Here is a 21,803-nt window from a genome sequence, read left to right as displayed (position 1 = left end):
CATTTTTGCATAAGCTTATCACGAGAGATTAATAATTCTAATTTTAATCATACATCCAATAAGAAACGGGGCCTAAATTTATAGTTTAAACTTTGGACAATTGATTGTGCCCGATTTTATTAATAGGCTAAATTACACACTTTTTCTCTCTGATTTTTAAAATTTTATATTTTGCAATCTTAAAATTTCAGAAAAATTTTCAGAGAAATACGACGTTAATAGAAAGGGCAAAATAATTAATTTATTCTTACTTCTTTTATAAAAAAATTATTTTTTAATTTATTTTTGTTGTTTTCAAAAATATTTTTAGTATAAATTATAAAAAATTAACAAAATAATGATGGAATCATGACGACGGGACCTAAATGTANTTTTTTTTTTTGTTTGCTCGTATAAATACGCAACAAATAAAATAGAGAGATATAGCTTCTAATAGGCGAGTCCAACACCGTCGTCTTCTGAAGCAAATCCACTACCGCAATTCGCCCAATTCCCATTTGTTTGTTAATTTTTTTTTTTAGATGCGAAGCTCCTCTTCTTGGTCCCAATCCTCCGTGCGTAAGAGGTTTGAATGATACCCTACTTGTGTTTTCTAATCTTTGTTTTTGTTTTTGTTTTTTTTTTTAATTTCGGAACTGGGGGATCCGATTCAGAGATCAATTTGTTGGTTTTTCGAATTTATTTGGGAAATTTCGAAAATTTAGTTATCTGGGTCAACGAATGGAAGTGGTTTCCCATTGTTTGACCTTTTTTTTTTTTTTTTGGTTGCTATCGGATAAAAGGTGAAAGTTCCTATGTAGTTGGAATCCCTTTATTTGTATACAGGGATGATTCCTTTGTATTCTACTTTGCGATCATTTGATGTTCTTGACTGTGTTGTATTTTACACAAACGTAGGGTATTATTGTGTTTGGTGAAATTGTGTGTGATACATTCAATTATCCATGTAGTTTCTTATTAGTACTTGCTCCGAGAAAAAAAATAGTTCTTCAATCTCTGTTTCATAAGTGATAATAATTTTATTAATAGTTAACTGGTTTCCTATTATGACTATCACTCTATATTTAGTAGTCAATTAATGTTTAGTGAGTTTTGATGTTTGCAGTATTTTGGCGAATCATTGAAAATTTGGCACGGTGGAGAGATGAGTAGCCGCTATTTGACAGGTGCGTCGTTTGAGAATTCTTTCATTCGGTCTGCATATTTGGGTATTCTATGTCGTCAATGCACAAAAGCAGCAAAAAAAAAAAAAATCCGCAATAGAATTTTGTTTTCAGCAAATAATATGGTACAATAGAGCTAGAGGATAGGAAGTTTAGAGAAAGAGAGCATGATCGATGACGAAGAACATAGAACAAGTTTAACAATCTTAACTTTGACATTGTTAGGCGCTATATTTTCATTGGAAATTGCTTTTATAGATACTCTATGATCATCAATACCATTTCATTTCTAGCCTAGCGCGCCTCTAACTTTGACGGAGACATTTATGGCTACAACCACGAATACTAAAAGTACATTAATATATTAACAAAGTTGCATCTTTAATTAAAAGTTAAAAGTATTATATAAGGGATTTCTCTGATGGTACAGATTTTATGAAGCTATCATTGAGCTTACTTATCAACTTTAAATTGAGAAAAATACAAGTTTCTGCCATAAAATGACTATATATTGATCATAGTCTAGTTCTACTCTTGTAACGCATAATAGATTCAGATACTCTGTAATCGCAGCTTAGTGATAAAAAGCATCTGCAAGTTTTTCAGAATTATTGATTATATATTGCTGGAAATCTGGATTCTGGCTATGCTGTCTTTGTACTACAGGTAAAGCAAGGAAATTAAAGGAGCTTACGCTCAAAAGTGATAATCGGATTTGTGCAGACTGTGGTGCACCAGATCCCAAATGGGCGTGAGTATTTGTCTTCTGTTTTGTTGGTTACATCTCCATTATATTTAGATGTAATGAATGATTGGGAACTATCATTTATTTCTTGTCTGAAATAGAGAGAATTATATATATTAGTACCTTAAAGGAGATTTTAGGATCAGCCCCATTTTGGTGAAAAATGCATGCTATCTACTGGAATAGAACCACTGTCATTCCATTAATAGCTACATAGGACATCATAAACCCATGCAGACAAAGAAGAATTTTTTTTTTTGGCAATTATTTTATTCTATTTTACTAGATTCTGTAGACACATTATGAGTGCTAGAGTCCTTATAAGATAGTGAACAAAGCGAAAGCTCTCTGTGATCTTTGAGACCTTATCTTGTTTGATTATAAATTATGGTAATCCATTAGCTTTTACACAAATAACATGTCTGAGTGCATTTATGACACACGATAGGATCATCTTCAGATTGCACTTGATGACAATATTGTTTCAGCATAACTTTGTTTTCTTTTTGTGTACTATTATTATATTTTTGTTGCTTTTTCAGGTCGGCTAACATTGGAGTATTCTTATGCTTAAAGTGTAGTGACATTCACAGGAGCCTTGGGCCTGATGTTTCAAAGGTCATATAATTATTTCTGATGTTTCTCTGTTATATAAGTGACACTATATTGATGTCTTGGACACGTTTTAAACAGTTATATTCTCTGGTGACACTAATTGCTCAGTATTGTATTTCTATAATTTGCAATGGTACACTATTTTTTCATTAAGACCTCTTTTGGTTACATTTCCTCCCTTCTTTAACTCTAATTCCATATGACGGATTGCACCTGCGAATGAACTTCCTTGTTTCAAACATTGTTGGTCCTTAAGAGAGGATGGCTTGGCAATACAACCTGTGTGCTGTGTGGGACCGAAGAGGAAACTGTTGACCATCTATTCACTCGGTGCGTATTTTCCAGATTTTTAATGGTGACGACTCTAGTAAATGTCCACTCAAGAGATTTTGGTGATGATGTGAATTTGATCTGGGATCGATGGATAGGTAGGAAGGGAACACATTCTTTGGGTACCAGGGTAATCGGACTAATAGCCTGCTGATGGGTCACTTGGAAGGTCAGGAATGATGCTATTTTTAGGAAGACCCAGCCAGACTCATTCCTAGGCATCTTTAGGATTAAATAGTTGACGAAACAATGGGAGCAATCTCTCTCAATCGACAAGCACCATTGTAACTGCTAGCGGGTTTTTTTTTTCCCGCCCCCTTCGAGGCCTTCGATGCCTCATCCATGCTGCTTAGTTCACCTTTCCAATGAATGAAACAGATAGCGTGCTACCTTTTCCGCAAAAAAAAAAAAAAGAAAAAAAAGAAGAAGAAGAAGAAGAAGAAGAAGAAACAAAACATTGTTGGTTAATTTTTCGAGTCCAAAGAAGTGAAAGGAAGTTGCCATTAGATTTATTCTTTTGCTGCCAAACAAACCCCGTAGCTGTATATATTGCAAAGAATCAGTCATTTGCCAGTGTACTTCATTGCATATAATTTCAGTTTAATTAACAAAAGTAAAGGAGTGTAACTGTAGGTAGAAATGAGTGGTTTTCGACTTTTGTGATGCCGTCATTATTAGTTGTTCTCATAATTCTTTTTCCTTCTTCTCTTTGTCTCTTATTATTCATTCAGGTTCTGTCAGTGACATTGGACGAATGGTCAGATGGTGATATCGACTCTATGGTTGAGGTTGGTGGAAATTCTTATGCCAATTCAATTTATGAGGCTTTTCTTCCTAAACGATATCCAAAACCTAAAGCAGATTCGAGTTATGAGGACAGGAGCAACTTCATTAGGTAGGTGGAGAATAAAAATATTTATTTTTTTGTTTTGTCTTTTGTATTTTTGCTGCCAGTTTCATATCTTGAACCACTTCTTTCTGTTATATAGGTCGAAATATGAGTTACAAGAATTTTTAAAACCGAGCTTGCGTATTGTCTCTTCAAAGATGTCTTTTAGATCCTTTGATTCTATGAAGAGCTCAGATAGCAGCTTTGTTTCAGATACTTCAAAGAAAGATGTAAGTCTTCTTTCTTGTACTCTCACTTTATTGCTGGAAGAAATCATTGAGGTAGTTGTTGCACCAAGATATAACTGCTGCAACTTTACATTGAGTTACTACTAGTGTAAAATCTGAATTTTCATACATATTATACAAAAAATTAATTTCTTAACTTTCCCCAAAAAGGATAGGTGACTAACCCATGTTCTGAGTTGTGTAAAAATCTGCACTTTGAAGATCATATATGAAAATCCAGATTATGCAGGGGTACACTGGCATATAAATGATTTTACAGGGGCACATATGTTAAGTCCCCAGTATACAATTGACCTAACAAACAGCTATTACTGTTATATTGTAGCGGGTAGTCCCTTAATCACAACGCTTTCCAAATTAGCAGGAAGTTGAGAGAGAGTTCATTGGAGAATTGAAAGTTAAAGTTATAAGAGGAACAAACTTAGCTGTGAGAGATATGCTGTCAAGTGATCCATATGTCGTTCTTACCCTCGGGCAGCAGGTAAGTTACTTTTATAGAAATGTTGTTCTACTTTGGAAAAAAAGGATCATCAGCATTGTGTAAATTCCATTTTTCTTTACTTTTCTTGCTCTGGTTGCCAATTGATTGGATATCGCAGAAAGTTCAGACAACAGTTAAAAAGAGCAACCTGAATCCTGTGTGGAATGAAGTGCTTAAATTTTCAGTTCCGCAACATTATGGACCTCTTAAGCTGGTCAGTGTAATCTAAATATTGGCATGCTCTTTTTCGAATCAAACTTCCTTCTGGCTATTGCGGGCTGCTACAGACCGAAACAGCAGCTCTTATAATTTGAAACTGCTACTTCTAGTGATAGCAAGAAACTGTTGGGCATTTTTAATAGAAAGCTGTTAATTCTTTTTAAAATAATTTTACTCAAACAGTATTTCTACAGAAACTCAAACTCTCAAGCCCGGCAAAATATGCCGTAAACTAGCAGTTTCAATAGTCACTAAATGTATACAATACTCTAACATCGAGTCTCTTTATTATTTGCAGGAAGTATATGATCACGATGTGTTCACCGCCGATGATATCATGGGAGAAGCAGAGATAGACCTTCAACCGATGATAACAGCTGCAATGGCCTTCGGAGACCCCTCGCTTCTGGGCAACATGCAGATCGGGAAGTGGTTCAAGACCAGTGACAACGCGCTTATTAAAGATAGCACAGTCAAAATAGTTGATGGGAAAGTAAAACAAGAAGTGTTTCTAAAGCTACAGAATGTTGAATCAGGAGACTTAGACCTAGAACTGGAATGGGTTCCTCTAGATCAATAAAATTTTCGATACTTGGTTCGTTACTGTTTATTTGAACCATACTAACATTATGGAATTTGTATCTGATTGGCCCATCTTTTACTTGCTTTGTCGGTTTTTTTTTATAAATATATAAATTTGAGGGTGTAAACATGATGTAGAGTATCTTGGTGTCATTAGTCAGATACAATAAGTAATGTTTGAGGTTGAATTATGCGTTCTTATTGGAAGATTCTGTAGCATATACAAAGCAACATTGGCTTTATTTTTTTCCCTTTTTTGTATTCTTATTTATAATCTTTATCGAAATGTCATCTTCATGTTCTTGTTACTTTTTTTAAGTTAGCAATTTTCTCTTATTATCGAAAAGATGAATCTCATATCAGCTTCCCAATGTTATATTTAGCCAATTTATGGCCGATATGAAAGCAAAAGTAAAGATCTCGTAATTTTGTGTCTCAACAACCATTCATTTTTAAGATAAATCCAGTATAGTCCCGGTCCACAATTTTGGGCCATTACAAACAACGATAGGCCCATTTTGTTTGGACTGGTCAAATCAACTCAACTTAACTGAGACGGGCCCAACACTATCATTGTTGTCAGCCGAGTGCTCGGCTTGTTCGTGGTGGTAGTGTTTGGTTCGGAAACAAAGAGCAAAATAAGTCTTTATTCTCCTTTTGCTGTAAAACACTGTGTTTGATATCTAAAAATAATAAATTTTGAAATAAGCTGATATAAGGCTGAAATTATTGTTTTATCTTTTTTTCTCGAACGAATATGTTTCTCGTTGGGAACAAAATTAATTAAAATCTAAATTTAATTTTAATTATGATATTTGAAATATTCATTAATCTAGTATCTATACTGATCAGCCATTAATATTTGTATTAATTTAATTAATTTTTTTACTAATTATCTGACTAAAATAATTTAATAACTAATTAAAAAGTTAAATTAATTTTTTATAAATAATTAACATATTTTTATTATCGTATATAATATTCATGGATAATAAATTTATTAATTTATTAAATTATTTTTAAGTAATATTTTGATATTAATTAATTAGATAAAATAATTTAAATTTAAAATTATAATTCTTGTTTTTCTTATTCTAATCTAATTATTCAAATATTATTTATTTTATTCCTAAAAATATTATAATTTTATGTAAATGTAAAATTTATCTAATTCCTCTTCTATATCTAAACTTACTCCTATTCCTAAAATAAATCGTTTGNTCGCCCCAGAGCCGAAAACTAATAGTATCAATAGCTTAGTATTATTGATAGCATTCCAGCCTAATTATATATAATATATATATAAATATATATATATATATATAATTGAGCTAGAATACTTTTAGAAGTATCAACCCCTTTTTACTTCTAGGTTTCTAGACCTTGGATCTAGTCCATGATTACTAATAGCCCTTGTATCAAATACTATTCCATCTACCACTATCATCCCAACCTAGCTTACATTTCTCCATCCAATGGTTAAAAACTCAAAAGCACCAACCTCTTGGTGTTTTTGAAAGTATTCTAGCTCAACTCTATATATATATATATATATAGTGTTTGTAAAAGCACCAACCTCTTGGATCAAATACTATTCCACCTACCACCATCATCACAACCTTAATTTTATCTCTCCATCCAAGGGTTAAAAACTCAAAAGCACCAACCTCTTGGTTTAGAGGTATTAATATTCTAGCTCAACTCTATATATAGAGTTGGACTGGGCTACTATTAGTAGCAAAATTCCATTGTTGCTATCAGTTTTTTAGCCTTTGGATTAACTCTTTCATTATTTCTAACCATTGAATTAAATACTATAACCAAGTGGGGACCACTCAATCCTAGGGGGACCACTCAACTCTAACCGACTAATATCATCCTGACCCTATAATTTTTCATCTAAGGGTTAAAAACTTGATAGCAAAAAGAGCGTTTTACTATTAATAGTATTCCAGCCTAATTCCTATATATATATATATAGTGTTTGTAAAAGCACCAAGCATTTTATGCTTCTAAACTTTTCACAATTAAATATATCCTTTGACTACCATTTCCACTCGTTAAATCATATTATTCAACTAATCAATCACTCAGTCCTAAGACACTACTGTCATCCTAACTGCACATCTCTTATTCTAAGAGCAGAAAACCTACATGCACCAATGACTTGTTACTTTTAAAAACATAGGAACTCAATTCTATATACATATAGAGAGAGAGAGAGAGAGAGAGAGAGAGAGAGAGAGAGAGAGAGAGAGAACTAGGCTATTATACATAAGTACGATTGCCTTCGTATTCATAAATTATTTTAAATAATAGAACTTATGGATCAACGATTCATATAATTAAATATGATTTAAAAAATTATGAAATTTCTAAAAATCAAATTTTATAATTTTTTCAACATTATTTACTTTACAATCAGAACATATCAAAATTGATAACTTTTAAAGGTCAATATGGAGTACTTGCTAATTTAATGGTGTAAAAAATTCAAAATTATTTGAATTTTTGATAAATAATTCTATTCATTATCTACATAATTATCAATAACTCCGATTTTAAATTGAAAGATTCAATGATCCATTTTTAGAATGTCGTTCAATTTTGACTGTTCATTTTATGTCCGCTTAATGAACTTTATTATAATTTTAAAAAATTATAAAATTTAATTATTTTTTAAAAGTTTCAAATATTTTAGATAATATTTAACGGTGTATATCGTTGATTTAGAAGCTTTATCATTGATAACAACTTATATGAGTACAAAGAGCTCTATACTCATAAGAGTATAGTAGCCTACTCTATATATATATATATATATATATATATATATACCACAAGGGAGACGCTTTTTGTCTTTTTCATACGCAAGCTATACCGGGGCTCCAACGAAAAGAATCGAGGAAACGGAAACAAAACCCTAACACGCCAAGGGAGCTCTCGATTTGGTACGGATTCGGATTCCTTCATCGTCGATCTCCCCCTACGTTTTGGTCCTGTTCGATCTCTCATCTATTTCCCTTACTCGCATGTTTCTTGTTATGTTGCTTTCGATCCTTGTTAATTAGGGCTTTGTTCTTTGTTTCGGATCTCTTGCGCCGTTCTTTGATAAACGTTAGATTTCGAACTTTTTATCATCCTAGATCGGTTTCTCGTTTGATTTTGTTGACAATAATGGGATCCTATTGGTTAGATAGAGTTTCTATGTATTATTTTTCCGATTTATTGTGCTTTATTGAAGAGATTTGGGATTTGATGTGACGTTTATGTTCCGTTCTCCTTATTTTTGCCTTCTAATGCTTTATATACGTTGTCTAATGTAAGTTGATTGTAGCGTGCAGATTTAGTTTTAGTTCGCTTTTTTGATCGCTCATCAATGGCTTCAAAGAGGATTCAGAAGGAGTTGAAGGATTTGCAGAAGGACCCTCCTGTTTCTTGCAGCGCAGGTAATTTGTTCTTCTTTTATGTCTATCTAAACGTCGGTATTTTGTCTAAATTTGTTCTGTTGTTAATTATATTATTTTCCAAGTGTCATTGGACGCATTATTGTAGTTGAATTCTGAACTTAATCTGCTTTTAATTCCTATTGTATTATGGAAAGATAAACCTGCATTTGCCTAGTGATTATTTGGTGCACTGCCCAATTTGATCCGATTATTTAGCAGGAATAGGCTGTAGGATGATCCATGCTTTTGTCATTTGAATGATTTCGTAGACATAGGGTTCTTGATCCTAATTTTGCTATAAGTATAGAACTTCGGTCTTTGGGACTAAATATTGTTCTTATTTGGATATTAATTTGTATAACTATATATAATTTAGATCCTACTATATCCTACTGTGTACTTGATAGAGGATAATTAAAATTTTTTCAATATAACACCATGAAAGATGTTTTAGGTTTTAATCTTATCTTGAGGTTCATGCAACAATAGAATGCCATTCTGTTGGTTGTGATAACTAATCTAGAATTATGGTCAATAAAGAATCTATAAAATTAAGATAGTACGTTCATGAATTATCAGGTAATCATAAGGACTAAAAGAAATACCTTAATTATGTTTGCGATATAGATATCTTAATTTTTGTGTTCGACCACCTGATTCACATATAGAGACCTATACCAGCCGGGACCTGCCTGAAGCAACCACAAGGTGTAATATTGGCACATATGCAGAAGCTTCTTATACCAGCTTGTAGAAAAGTCGTATTGTGAATGATGACCATCTAACATCTAACAGGAATATGAATTATGCTGTAGTGTACTAGTTAACCTGCGTTATCTTTGCCCCTTGTGTCTTTTTTACTTTGAGCTGCATTTGTTGATGATTACAGATAAAAGTTAGTTTATGCGATTAATTTGTGTACTGATGGCTTGATTACTTAATTGACTTCCTAATCATGTATCTTGATGATTTGGAAATTGACTTTGTTTGAAAACAATTGTTATTTTTATACAAATACTCAAAGATTTGGGATTTTTTTCCCCCTTACATTTCTTTTGTTCTGTGATTAGGTCCTGTTGGCGAGGACATGTTCCACTGGCAAGCAACCATCATGGGACCCTCGGAGAGCCCCTTTGCAGGTGGTGTTTTCCTAGTGAACATTCACTTTCCACCAGATTATCCATTTAAACCACCCAAGGTACCTGTTTGTATTTTCTTTTTTACTCCATTTATGACAGCCCCTAGTTGCTCGAAGGAAAGCATGTGAACTAGCAAAGAGAAACCTAGAGTAAAAGGTTAGCAGATTATAATATACATGCGGAAGTAATTAACACAATCAGAATGACTTTTTTGTTCCTCTTCTTTGTGCTTTCTGATATAGTTGTACCTAGTTGCTTAGGGTGTTTCTAGACCAGGAAAACTTACCATAATGTGCAGTAGCTGGACTATCTTACATAGTTGTGTTTTATAAATAAAAACTTGGTTTTTTAGGTCTCATTCCGCACCAAGGTTTTTCATCCCAACATTAACAGCAACGGTAGCATCTGCCTTGACATTCTCAAGGAGCAATGGAGCCCTGCTCTGACTATTTCTAAGGTACCGTTATTTTTCTTCAGATTCCTTTTAAAGATTTTGTGAGTTCTTATATTTCAGGTGATTTTTTTTTGTTTTAATTTTCCAATTGAACTTTCAATTTAGATCTAGTAGCATGCGAACTTATTTCTTGTTAGTTTACTATTTTGGTCACAATGTATTAAAAGTTGGTACTGGGGTATGTGTGACAGCTGTTGCTAACATATGAGTATTTTTATCTCTGTTTGTCGTTCTTTTAATGAGCACGACAAGTGCCTGGGATATGTAAGTTGGACATTCTTCAGTGCGGTTAGAACAAAGTGGTATGCATGTAGGAAAATCAAGAGCAATATTAGGGATGGTCAAATGTTATTTTCAGTATATGGTTTGCATCTCATTTCTTTGGCTTTGCCTTATTCTAGGCAGTGCTAGGACATTATCTTGTTTCAGAGGCTAAAGCAAGCTTACTATACCAGAAGCTATCTGCTTTTCTCATTTTCACCTTTCTTATGCACGGAATATCTGTAGATAGATACTAGTTAATGCATAGGCTTGAAAGCCTCACATAAGAAGTTTTTTCTAATCTGATAACTCGGTGCTACGGTTATAATAGGAACTCGCAGTTGCTTTCCTCTGTTTTCTCAGCTAATTGTGTTTGACTAACAAATATGGCTGATCTGGGAGGGCTTCTAGATGCACGAACCCTGTTCTTGGCTAGACCTGGCTTTGTAACTGAGTGGGGTTTTTTCCTAATAACTGAAGAAACCAGACCTAATAGTATAAGTAGCTCCTCCCCACAATGAGGCATATGTATTTGTGCTTGTTCATTATATGATTCAGTTATTTAACTAGAGTGCATGTAAAACTATGTATACTATTAATCTTTTATTGCACCAACACATTTAGTTTGTGGAACTTGCAGGTACTATTGTCCATCTGCTCGCTTCTGACGGACCCTAACCCGGATGATCCCTTGGTTCCGGAAATTGCACACATGTACAAGACTGACCGTGCCAAGTATGAGTCGACAGCCCGATCGTGGACCCAAAAGTACGCCATGGGCTAAACGTTCACACTCTGATGCTTATGGGTAGTACCGCATGCATATAGCTGTCCCTTATCAGTGAATAAAAAGCTTTAGGCAGTTGTTTAATTACTTGGCAGGTCATTGCTTGTTCCTGGATAGCTACTTTATAGATTTTACATTGCTCTTGTCGTGTGAATATAGATGCTTCTAGGTAATGTTCTGGAAGTAAGGTACCTTAATCATATTATTATTATTAGAGTTTCTATCAGTTAAAATTTGTGTGGCAAGATGTTAATCCCGTTTTCCCGCCTTTGGTGGTTTCTGGTTAGCGGTCTGCGGGGTCCTGTAATTTCTGGTGGTTTTTGGTTATAATGTTGGCTGGGACATAATCACTAGTTAGGTTTTGGCTACTAATGAGCCCGGGCAATGGTTATTGGGTAATGTTTACTCTCACATTGGTAATTAAGTTAATCTGATATGAGCAGTGCTCCGTGTACATATATGTGTAGGTTGTAAATTGTGCATCATAGCCAGTCTCATATTTATTTACTAGTTTTATCATTTTTTTTTTGTTTTAATACTAAAAACATAAGAGGTTTTCATACTATCGGATGGTAGGGTATAAGTTTTATTTTCTATAATAGATTGCGCAGGAAGCATTTCGCATCTGATGCTGTTATCCACTTACCCATTGACTTGAATAATGTCATGAAATATATACAGATGACTCTAGTCATGTTCAAGCAACTTAGGAGGCATCTAAAAGTGTCAGATTTAATCCATTTTGGACGTTCATCGCTGCTGCGTAGTGTGCTTCGGGAGGGGAACATGATGCTCTGATTGAAGCAGCTTTAATTCGAATCATTTCATTCCTGTGGAATAGATTAGTCTAACTGGGTCGTTTGTCTAGCTCTGTTCATCTGGCCGGGTCGGGTCTTTAAACGGGTAGGGTCTTTAAACTTTGAGGGCCGATAATCTGGGTTAAGCCAGAGTTTCATTATCTTAAGTTGCACGTGCGTGTAACATTGTTCTTTCCAACGACCCTCCAAGGGTAAAAGAACATTAAAAAAAAAAAGAAATTACTCTGTGGAATCGAAAGTGCTCTAATCAGAGCAACCGAATACGCGACTATGCAAAGCGGCGATTCATTGGAGCCAACAATATTTTGCCGCAACCACCTGCTGGTCTTGTCTTTGAATGTTGCTGTTTTATCAATTAATCCCCTTAATCATGGACTTATGCCTCCCCAACAACCCTAAGACAAGGGGAGCTAGCTTTTATTAGTGTTTCGCATATGATTGTTTGTGAACTGTGGCTAGATTCTCACTGATTATTATGCGTTGATTATATATTTTATAGGGTGGCTTAATTTTCAATTACAGCCTGTCTGATTGGGACTTACCAACCCCATCTATTCATTGTCTCCTAATTAAGGCTTCTTTCAAATTGTCTACGGCGTATTCTCTTTTTTCTTACTTAATGGCGTTTTATTTTCCATTAGTTTGAATAGTATTATTATTAGGCGATTTCACGTTGCAAGCAAGGACGTAATCAGATTACTCCTTAAGCTTGGGACTGTTACTTCATAATTAGCTGTGATTTCGCTTAGGTTTGTAATAAACTAGCTTTAACCAAGTGGCAAAAAAAAAAAAAGAAAAAAAAAGAAAAAAAAAAAAGAGGAAAGAAACATTAGTTGAAAGAGTTTTGCTACATGGGCCATCTTAATTTTTCAGTTTCCTTGTTTCGCCATGTAAAGAGTCCTAATTTGTTATCGATTTATGCATGTACCTATAAACGTACATAACTATATATTATCATTAGTTAATATTTCTGCGCATATAAATGTTAAAATATAGCATTAATGTTCTCATTTTTCTATATTTAATATGTATCCATCTACTAGCCATTTACGAGATCGACGTTAACTAGTAAGAAAGGTCGCACGGGTCTATTCATTACCTATGCCAAACTCTCTCTCTCTCTCTCTCTCTCTCTCTCTCTTCATCAGTCGACAATGAATGCATTTTTTTTTTTTTTCTAAAAAATAGATATCACATGATAATGTGGACATGTTTTTCTTTAAATTTTATTCTTCTTGACTTTTTTAAAAAAGGAGCTTTCATAATGAAATTAATAGCTAACAACAACAATGATAATGATCATTCCATTGACAGTAAATCGCACCATTAACTTTCTTTTATCTATGTACTTTACACCTTTAGGAACTGTTCCATTCTGTAAATTAATCTTTTGTTACTATTAATAGTATAAATCTCTATTGTATAAACTTTACGAGCACTTAAAATTATTTGTGAGCATATATAGCACCGTTCACAGCACTTTCTACAAACCTCTCCGCGATTGGTTCATCTTGTGGAGCCCATGCAGTGGGCTCATCCTTCAGATCATGTGGCTAACGATCGATTTGCCCATAATTGAAGGACCATACCATACAGAATACAGATAGTCAAATTTGCCAGAAAAAAAAATATATTTCTTTCAGAATTTTAGAGCTTTTCTTCTTATTATATCTTATTTTGTCATATATATATATATATATATATATATATTTGATTTAATCTCTTTTGTATTGAACCTTAACGTTAATTGGGCTCTATCACAAGGGTTCTAAAATTTTCTCTAATATATAATTATTGCCTCTCATACACCATACCCACCACGTACGATGTCTAAATAAATATCTCCCTGTTAATAGCCTTTCCTACGTGGACCCCACATGTCTAGAAGAAACTATTGCCTCTGCCTGGTCCACCGATTCAAACAAAGAACTCAAATCCAATACAATTTTCAATCCTACTGCCTTAGTTAAGGCATTTGATACAAAGCATAAACGGTAAATAAGATTATATAGAAAAGATCCTAAGTTCAAAATTAACTTATCAAACCATTTGAGTTCAAAGATGGCTAAAAATTAGTATATTCTTATTAATTAACTGCTAATAATTTTTATTAAAAATTTACGATAATTTACTATTTTTACCACTAACAAATTTTTAATAATTTTACTATCACACTAAATTCTGTTATAACTATCTAACTTTGAATTCAATTGTAACAATTTAAATATCTTTAATATATTACACAGGTGGGCCCACACCACATGCGACTGTGCTCACGACTACCACATATAACCGTTGCACTGAACACCACCGATACTAATTTGTACCGCGGTGTGTGAAACCACCACTGAACTGTAAACACCAAGTTACCCCGTCGGTGTTCACTGTTGTAGTAGTTCCCTCCCTCTCCCCCCCCCTCTCTCTCTCTCTCTCTCTCTCTCTCTCTCTCTCTCTCTCTCTCACAACCTCTTCCTGTTATTATTACCTTCCCTTATAACCTCAAACCCTCTCCCTCTCTCTCTCTCTTCTCTCTTCTCTCTCTACTGGGAGCCGACACAGACACATACACAGAGGCAGAGGGGGGCGGGGGGGGAGTGGCTTCTAGGGCACAAATCTCGCCGGAATATTCTCGCCTCCGATCGAATCTGGCCGGAATCCGAGCGGAGACCTCGCCGGAGCCATGTCTTCCGGCAGGTACATGGCCTTCTCTCCTTCCCCCTCCACCGCCTCCCCTTCACCTCACCACCTCTCCGCCGCCCTCCGCTCCTCCGCCTCCTCCATCGCCGACCAGGAGAAGTACGCCTTCGCCCCTTCTCCCTCCCCCCCTTTCGGTCAAATCTCTTGTGATGCGTTTTCAAATCGCTGGGGTTCGATTCGGATCCGATTCCGACCCCTGAGAGTAGGGAGATGATGTTTGGTGTTATTTGACTGATCATCTGACGAGGTGTTGAGATCTTTCGATTTGCGTTTGGAATCAGAGATCGTCTTAGTTTGCATGTTTTTAATCCTTTTTAGTGATAAATATGCGAGATCTAGTTGTTTTGAGTGGATATACATACGAGTTTTGTTCAAATTAGCTAGTCTTCGGTTCTTGGGGTTGCGGGTGTTATTATTTCACATTAATAGCATGCGATGATTGTGTACGCGGCTTACTAGATGGTATTTTCTGAGATGATTTGATCTCTTTTGACAGGTATCTTGCTGAATTGTTCGCTGAGCGCCACAAACTCAGCCCTTTCGTGCCGGTGCTTCCGAATTGCTATCGGCTGTTGAACCAGGGTGAGCTGTAGAACCTTATTACATATCCGAATTATTTTATTACATATCTGAATTATTTCTTGTTATTTAATCAGTAATATTTCTACAGGCTATCCACTGCTGATCTGTAGTACCCAATTATCTGAACTGTTTCTATCAAGTATTCACTGCTTTGTAAACCTAATTAGAAGTTACTTCTTGTTCCTCTCTGCTGAGAAATCTTTGACAATACTATGCTGTGTTACTTCTTTTAGCTCGTCTTTATCTTTTCGTTTAACTGTCTCTTTCATCCTTCTGATCGTTTTAAAGAATGGCATCCTCCTGCGGTGGCTGCCTTGATTGTTTCTTATTCTGTTTAGCCTTGTATTTACTGTAAAGTCTTTGTTGTCACAATTCTAATGCATTTGATGAGATATCTGGGCCCTGTAATTTCCCATTCACATGCTGCCTAAAGTTCTTGGTAGTCAATTTTTATTTCTTCTCAACTGAAGTAATGTATTTTGTCATAAATTTTAATTGCTCTCTGTTGAGTGTGACACGAGCGTTCATTTTCTCCGGCTACTTATCAGCCCCTTGACAGAAGACAGCATGTATATGAAAAGTTTTTTTATTTTGAATCTTGGGCTTCATACATCTGAATGAATGATGCCTCCAAAATAACCTTTTTCAGGACATAATCAGGTGAAAAGTTGCTTTATTTTAGTCTTGGTATCAATGATGTACCTGTTTTTATCCTCTTGAGAGGTTCATGGAACTTTCTAGTGCTTGTCCTGTCAAGATTTTGTAGTGTTTTGTTTTTTAAGACAGACTTAACCTTTTCCAACTGCAGATCAATGAATTACACATAATGGTTTATTAAATGATAGCGCAAGTATACATTTAGATTAAATTGTGGTAATAGCAGCACCTGTGAGTTTGTTGTCAAGGATTTCTTCTTCCAAATTCTGATGGATTGGACAGAATGTAGCAGGAAGAACATCATTATGTCAACTATACTGACATAGATTAGGAATGGCTCGATTTGTCATTGAGTTGCTTTTACCCAAATCTTCTTTGGAGTAAATTTGTAAATTGACTTATGTATTTCCTTTCGAATGTGTTTTACTTTCAACTCTCCTTTATTTGATTAATTTTCAAACATATTAGTATGTGTACTATGTTCTTTTCGAGAACAATTTTTTGGCATTATGTATGAGCAACATACGGTTATTCTAATTCCAATATTGCTTTATTTGGATGTTTAGTTAACCAAAACTTCCACATTTTAAAAGTTCTAAGGAAATCTTTTTGAACCGCTGATTTTTCACTAACGTATTAGTCAGTCCCATATATGCAATTTTTTTATGGCTGATTTCTTAACAAATGCTAACTACATTTCTTCTGATTGAAATTGACATTTGAAGCAGAAATATTGCGTGTTTCTACTCTTTTGGAGAATGCATCTCTTTTAAACCAAAGTGGGCTTGAACATGGTAGCCCCCTAACAACCGGAGGACTATTTTCAAATGGAAGAGCAGCTGAAATGAATGGGTGGGCATCAGCATTTCAATCAGAAGTATGAATACTGACCATTAACATAACTTCTTGTAGTGCCTAATTTACCGCTCTGGAGATGTGTAGGTTTCATTCTAACTGAAATTAACTTCCTATGAACTTTTTTTGATCCTTACAATTTTTTTGCTTGTTACGCTAGCTTCGTAGTTCCGGAGTTGCTATGCTCACTTGGTCTGTTTGACCTCTCTAAATTTATATTTAGCCTTAATAGTTTACCAATATTGGATTAACTGCAATGCTAACATCAAAATCTCCATGTACTATACAACATTACATTCTATAACTACGATTGCCGAGTTGTGAGTAGTGTTTTCCCGGTGAGTTGACTATACTAAGGTGTCTACGTGAACTGATCTGTTAGAGGGTGGTTAATCTATATTGCACATAACTTTCATAGAGTAGCTGGGTTTAGTATTTCTTATGTTAGCTTGATTAGTTGTAACTTTGGTGCTCGTAACCTTGGCGCAAGCTCTATACATCGGCTGTGTATCACATACTGCAAACTTCAATTGCATTATGGAGATAATTCAGTCAACCTACAGCTATGAGAGGGCATCTTAAATATTCCTTCAAACTTTTGCTCCATTTTTACGGTGAACGTAACTTCTGATTTTGATATTTAACTGGTATGTATTATAGAACATTCCAATTTGTTTAATGGTAAAATTCTATTCCTTTTTGAAGTCAAATTCCAGAATTTGACTTACGGGGACTGACTACTACTGGATCATAGATTCATAGTTCCAGGGACATTTGTCCATTTTCCCAAATCAATAAATGCACATCATGAATGAGCAGAGGTTCTGGTTGTATCCTTTTAATGCATGCATCTCCTTCAAGTGATTAATGTACTATATATCAATTGTAACTCAAAACTATTTGTCTAAATATTTTAAACTTTCATGCCTCATCAACCAAACAAGCACTATATGTCGAAGATATCCTAATAAATGCAGCTTTTTGTAGCAACTTTTAGTTATAACATGCAGATGTGGGGATTTTTGCAGCCTTCATCTGCTCACAATTGGCTCGGGTCCCAAAGTAACTCCTCAGGTCTCATTGTCAAGAAAACCATCAAGGTTGATATTCCTGTAGACAAGTATCCAACAGTAAGTAGTTAACTTTTTTTTAAAAAAAAACTCTTGTTTACTCTCAAACTTTTACCTCTTGTGATTTTCTTTTCTCTTATATCCTAGTACAACTTTGTTGGCCGCCTCCTGGGTCCTAGAGGAAATTCACTTAAGCGAGTTGAGGCAACTACTGATTGTCGTGTTCTAATAAGAGGTCAGGGCAGCATCAAAGATCCAGCCAGGGTAATAGCCATGCTTCCCTATTGGTTAAATATATGCTTTTATATACATCTTGCATCAACTTTTGCCACACATATCATTATACATCACATCAACTTCTTGGAGGTATGTCGTGATGGTGTAATTGAGTTGGCGTCATGGCTTCTATGTAAGAGGTGATCTTAAATTTACCCCCTTGGGAGCTTGACAGCCTGGCTAGTAAACCAATAATTGTCATTTTCTTTGGCCCTGGACTCTCCGGAGATAGCTATATAAATCTCTCTTTGCCATACAGTTGTCCCAGCAAGGTTTTTCCAAAACAGAAAGTGTCATCATGATTTTTCACATTATATACTCTCATATCATTTTTAAGTCTTTGTCCCACGCTTTATGCCTCCTTACTGAAATAAAGCTACTCATCTGTTATCTTGCGTTCTCTGTTGAACATCCTTGGCCACGTCAATCAACCGTGACATAACTCTTTGTATTTCTCTAGTCTAGCACAAGAAATGACAGGGTATAGGATCTTTTATTTTTCTGATTTTGGGTGAACATGTTGGTTCATTCAAGGGGTGGGCAGGAAATACCTCTTGTTGCTAAAGTGGGAAAATAATAACTGTAAAATATCATTGTTTTTCATCTACACATTCTTTCTGCTCGATAGGAGGAGATGATGAGAGGAAAACCAGGGTATGAACATCTGAACGAACCCCTTCACATATTGGTTGAGGCAGAGCTACCCGCTGAAATTATTGATGCTCGTCTGATGCAAGCTCGGGATATCCTTGAAGATCTGCTCAAGCCTATGGTATGTTCTAATATGCGCTTTACCACAGTTGCTCTATTACTTATGTATTAGCTTGGCTGGTACTTTTGTAGAACAGCTGCTGCAGTACAAATTTTCAAGAAAGCCTAACATTTTTCAATTAAATTCCCTAAACAGCTTCTCTCTGTGGGTAAAGGTGAAACTTCTTTTGGGGTTTCAAAGCTAAATTTAGGTTTCCATCCCAACTAGAAGCTCCTAAAGTTTCTAACCCAAGTAGAATTGCTATTACAGAAATAGGTCTTTTTTTTTAGAGAGAGAGAGAAAGGTAATATGTTACCTGCTTTGTTCATTTTGTTTATAAATAAACTTATAGTTGAAAATGTGAAGCAACAATGTTTCAAACTTAAGATCTCGAGTACTAACCATTAAGTATTTTGTCACTTGCACTACGGATGGTTGGTGGTCAATTTTAGATTTATATTCACTTGTATGTTCACTCTTTCTGCATACAGGATGAATCACACGATTTCTTCAAGAAGCAGCAGCTTAGGGAGCTCGCCTTGCTCAACGGCACGCTCCGTGAGGAAGGAATTCACATGTCGGGTTCGGTCTCCCCCTTTCACAACAGTCCCGGCATGAAGAGAGCCAAGACAAGGGGGTAAACTAAAAACATGTTAGAAGCCGTTAAGCCCTCTTATCACCAATATTCCGTCTGCCTTTCGGAATCAGACATGCTGGCTGATGCCCCCAGACTTCCATGCTGGCCATCAGCACCAGCACCAAAGGACGTTCCTAAGGTTAATATATATGTGCGTTCTGCTATTGAAGAGTTTCTGCTTATATGTTTGCTTTGAGGGAAGTGAGCCATATTAGGTTTTGCCTAAGTTTGCATTTTGTTTGTTTTCTTAATTGCCAAGAGGGAGTTGATAGTATATTTATGTAATATTGGTATGTGACGGTGCTTGCCTTTTGAGATCTTAGTAGTAATAGGGATTTGAAGCCATAAAGAAAAGAAGAAAAAGTAAAAAAGAGTTAAATTTCTAGTATGATTTTGGAGACAGTATAATATACCGAAGCTGAGTGTGTATGGTTAAAAAGTTCAGTTTTATAAAGCTCTTGCTGGCAACTTCCATTAGCGTCCACGCATGATAAGCGCCTCCATAATATCCAAGAAACTCAGACATCAAAGGCCCCAGTCACCGCCAAGCATTTTCGGAAGATTAATTGTCATTGCGAAGAACATAGGCTATACATGGTCATTGCGAAGAACATAGGCTATACATGGTCATTGCGAAGAACATGGGCTATACATGGAGGCTTTGATGGCAGAATATTTAATAGATTAGGGTATATAAGAAAGTGTATGAGATATCACTGATGAATCTGGAAAGCAAGATGAGCCTGGCATCAATCCAGTTAATAGGAAAGAGAGAATAAAATATTGAAGCGAAAAAGGAGACGAATATATATGTTTGGCACAGGGGATGGACAATAGATTTACTAAATTAAGAACAATACAATGTCTTAAGAAGAAATCTAAGAGAAATCAACAGCAGGTTCCCAAATTTTCCCCTGGACTCACAATGAAAACCACAGAAAAATCAACAACAGATTCTCCGATGCATCTGATGGTTCTCTAAGTTGCTTCACACAAATCATACCCAAAATAAAATGGAAATTTGAAAGAAAAAAAAAAACTGTCGAGAAGTCAATAGTAAATTCTCAAAATCATCCACAACTTCGCAACTTCATTCACAAATCAAACTGTGTCAAATAAATAATAAAACCTGCAAAAAAGTCTTCCAAAGATGCACAAATTCACCACAAATGAAGTGCAAGGTGTTAGAGCATCATTCACAGAATATATCTGCATAGAATAACTAACAAGGAGTGTCAAGGAAACTCCTACTGAGCAAAACCAAAGATGCCAAGGAAGCTAGCAAATCAGAACTTAAAAATAAATCTCCAAGATTAAAGATTAAAGCCCAAAGAAGAGCAAGGATGCAGAAGAAGAGACGAGGACTGCAGGGCCCAAATTAAGTTAAAGCACATTAATCAATGAATGATTGACCGGATGGAGAGATCAAACAACCAAACAACTAAAGAAGCAAGCACACAACAACCGCAAATCATGATCATTCTTTCATCCCAAAAAACTGAAAGATAGCCCCCAAAAGACCTGAATCGATAGATCAAACGGAACAACAACAAACTAGATCACTTCACATAATGGAATTAATGGCTACCCCACCTGAGCTGCATGTATTGATTCCTTCGTTTGCCGCCTGAACCTCTACTTTTACACCATTACATCCTGTTCGAGCCCAGTAAACCTGCTCCTTAATCATTAAAGAACCTTAAAATTACTATTGATTGAATAAGCTGAGATCTCAAAGGAATCTTGTCCAGAGGAAATGAAAGATCCTTGAAGAATTCTTAATGGTGCTTGATAGATCCTCAGAAAACTCTTGGCGCTGCAATCCTTTTCCAGTGTTTACACTGCTTTTTAACTACTTCATTTACCCCAACAAACTCTGATGCACCATTTATCTACCTAACAAAAGTTTCAAAGCTTACTTCCTCACTCAATTTTTTTAGAATGTTGCATCTGGAAATTTTGATTCCGATACAACTTTCAAAGCAGAGAAATATCAGAATCAAAATCACGATATTGCAAAAATCACAGAAGTAAGACATCAAAATGACATCTGACCTCTTATTAGAAAGAACATTTGTTAAAGACTTAAAAGTCTATA

At 35.2% G+C, this 21,803-nt stretch overlaps 3 protein-coding genes across 11 annotated transcripts; all 3 read left to right on the top strand.

The window, feature by feature from the left end:
- LOC109712084 (ADP-ribosylation factor GTPase-activating protein AGD12-like) lies at positions 409-5,550 on the top strand. Of its 2 annotated transcripts, XM_020235511.1 has the most exons (9): positions 409-565; positions 1,106-1,166; positions 1,830-1,914; positions 2,451-2,526; positions 3,585-3,748; positions 3,843-3,972; positions 4,355-4,471; positions 4,590-4,685; positions 4,989-5,550. In XM_020235511.1, the coding sequence occupies exons 2-9, from the start codon at positions 1,145-1,147 to the stop codon at positions 5,268-5,270; spliced, it is 972 nt and encodes a 323-aa protein (XP_020091100.1). In that variant the 5' UTR covers positions 409-565; positions 1,106-1,144; the 3' UTR covers positions 5,271-5,550. The 2 variants fall into 2 exon arrangements, with proteins under 2 accessions (XP_020091100.1, XP_020091101.1); XM_020235512.1 differs by lacking the exon at positions 4,590-4,685.
- Positions 8,112-11,798, top strand: LOC109711983 (ubiquitin-conjugating enzyme E2 28-like). Of its 5 annotated transcripts, none has more exons than XM_020235375.1 (5): positions 8,112-8,223; positions 8,617-8,721; positions 9,792-9,919; positions 10,213-10,317; positions 11,216-11,798. In XM_020235375.1, exons 2-5 carry the CDS (start codon positions 8,652-8,654, stop codon positions 11,357-11,359), a joined length of 447 nt encoding a protein of 148 aa, XP_020090964.1. In that variant the 5' UTR covers positions 8,112-8,223; positions 8,617-8,651; the 3' UTR covers positions 11,360-11,798. The 5 variants fall into 5 exon arrangements, with proteins under 5 accessions (XP_020090964.1, XP_020090966.1, XP_020090965.1 ...); XM_020235377.1 differs by having other exon boundaries at positions 8,114-8,268; XM_020235376.1 differs by having other exon boundaries at positions 8,126-8,223; positions 8,599-8,721.
- Positions 14,755-20,115, top strand: LOC109712248 (KH domain-containing protein At5g56140-like). Of its 4 annotated transcripts, none has more exons than XM_020235714.1 (7): positions 14,755-14,874; positions 15,374-15,459; positions 16,842-16,993; positions 18,000-18,101; positions 18,189-18,305; positions 18,946-19,089; positions 19,560-20,115. In XM_020235714.1, the coding sequence occupies exons 1-7, from the start codon at positions 14,861-14,863 to the stop codon at positions 19,707-19,709; spliced, it is 765 nt and encodes a 254-aa protein (XP_020091303.1). In that variant the 5' UTR covers positions 14,755-14,860; the 3' UTR covers positions 19,710-20,115. The 4 variants fall into 4 exon arrangements, with proteins under 4 accessions (XP_020091303.1, XP_020091304.1, XP_020091302.1 ...); XM_020235715.1 differs by having other exon boundaries at positions 14,757-14,874; positions 16,845-16,993; XM_020235713.1 differs by having other exon boundaries at positions 14,757-14,976; positions 16,845-16,993.

Source organism: Ananas comosus, linkage group 6 (genome assembly GCF_001540865.1).
Source record: "Ananas comosus cultivar F153 linkage group 6, ASM154086v1, whole genome shotgun sequence".
NCBI classification, from domain to species: Eukaryota; Viridiplantae; Streptophyta; class Magnoliopsida; order Poales; family Bromeliaceae; genus Ananas; species Ananas comosus.
This window is presented reverse-complemented; position numbering and strand designations above follow the sequence as displayed.

What these genes read in the sequence shown, in the direction of transcription:
- LOC109712084 (XM_020235511.1), top strand. Translation starts at nt 1,145, where the DNA reads ATGAGTAGCCGCTATTTGACAG. An exon ending in GAGTAGCCGCTATTTGACAG is followed by an intron (nt 1,167 to 1,829) that starts GTGCGTCGTTTG and finishes TTTGTACTACAG; the next exon opens with GTAAAGCAAGGAAATTAAAG. An exon ending in GCACCAGATCCCAAATGGGC is followed by an intron (nt 1,915 to 2,450) that starts GTGAGTATTTGT and finishes TTGCTTTTTCAG; the next exon opens with GTCGGCTAACATTGGAGTAT.
- LOC109711983 (XM_020235375.1), top strand. Translation starts at nt 8,652, where the DNA reads ATGGCTTCAAAGAGGATTCAGAAGGAGTTGAAGGATTTGCAGAAGGAC. An exon ending in ATCCATTTAAACCACCCAAG is followed by an intron (nt 9,920 to 10,212) that starts GTACCTGTTTGT and finishes TTGGTTTTTTAG; the next exon opens with GTCTCATTCCGCACCAAGGT. An exon ending in CTGCTCTGACTATTTCTAAG is followed by an intron (nt 10,318 to 11,215) that starts GTACCGTTATTT and finishes TGGAACTTGCAG; the next exon opens with GTACTATTGTCCATCTGCTC.
- LOC109712248 (XM_020235711.1), top strand. Translation starts at nt 14,861, where the DNA reads ATGTCTTCCGGCAGGTACATGGCCTTCTCTCCTTCCCCCTCCACCGCC. An exon ending in CTATCGGCTGTTGAACCAGG is followed by an intron (nt 15,460 to 16,841) that starts GTGAGCTGTAGA and finishes TGACATTTGAAG; the next exon opens with CAGAAATATTGCGTGTTTCT. An exon ending in GCATCAAAGATCCAGCCAGG is followed by an intron (nt 18,306 to 18,945) that starts GTAATAGCCATG and finishes TCTGCTCGATAG; the next exon opens with GAGGAGATGATGAGAGGAAA.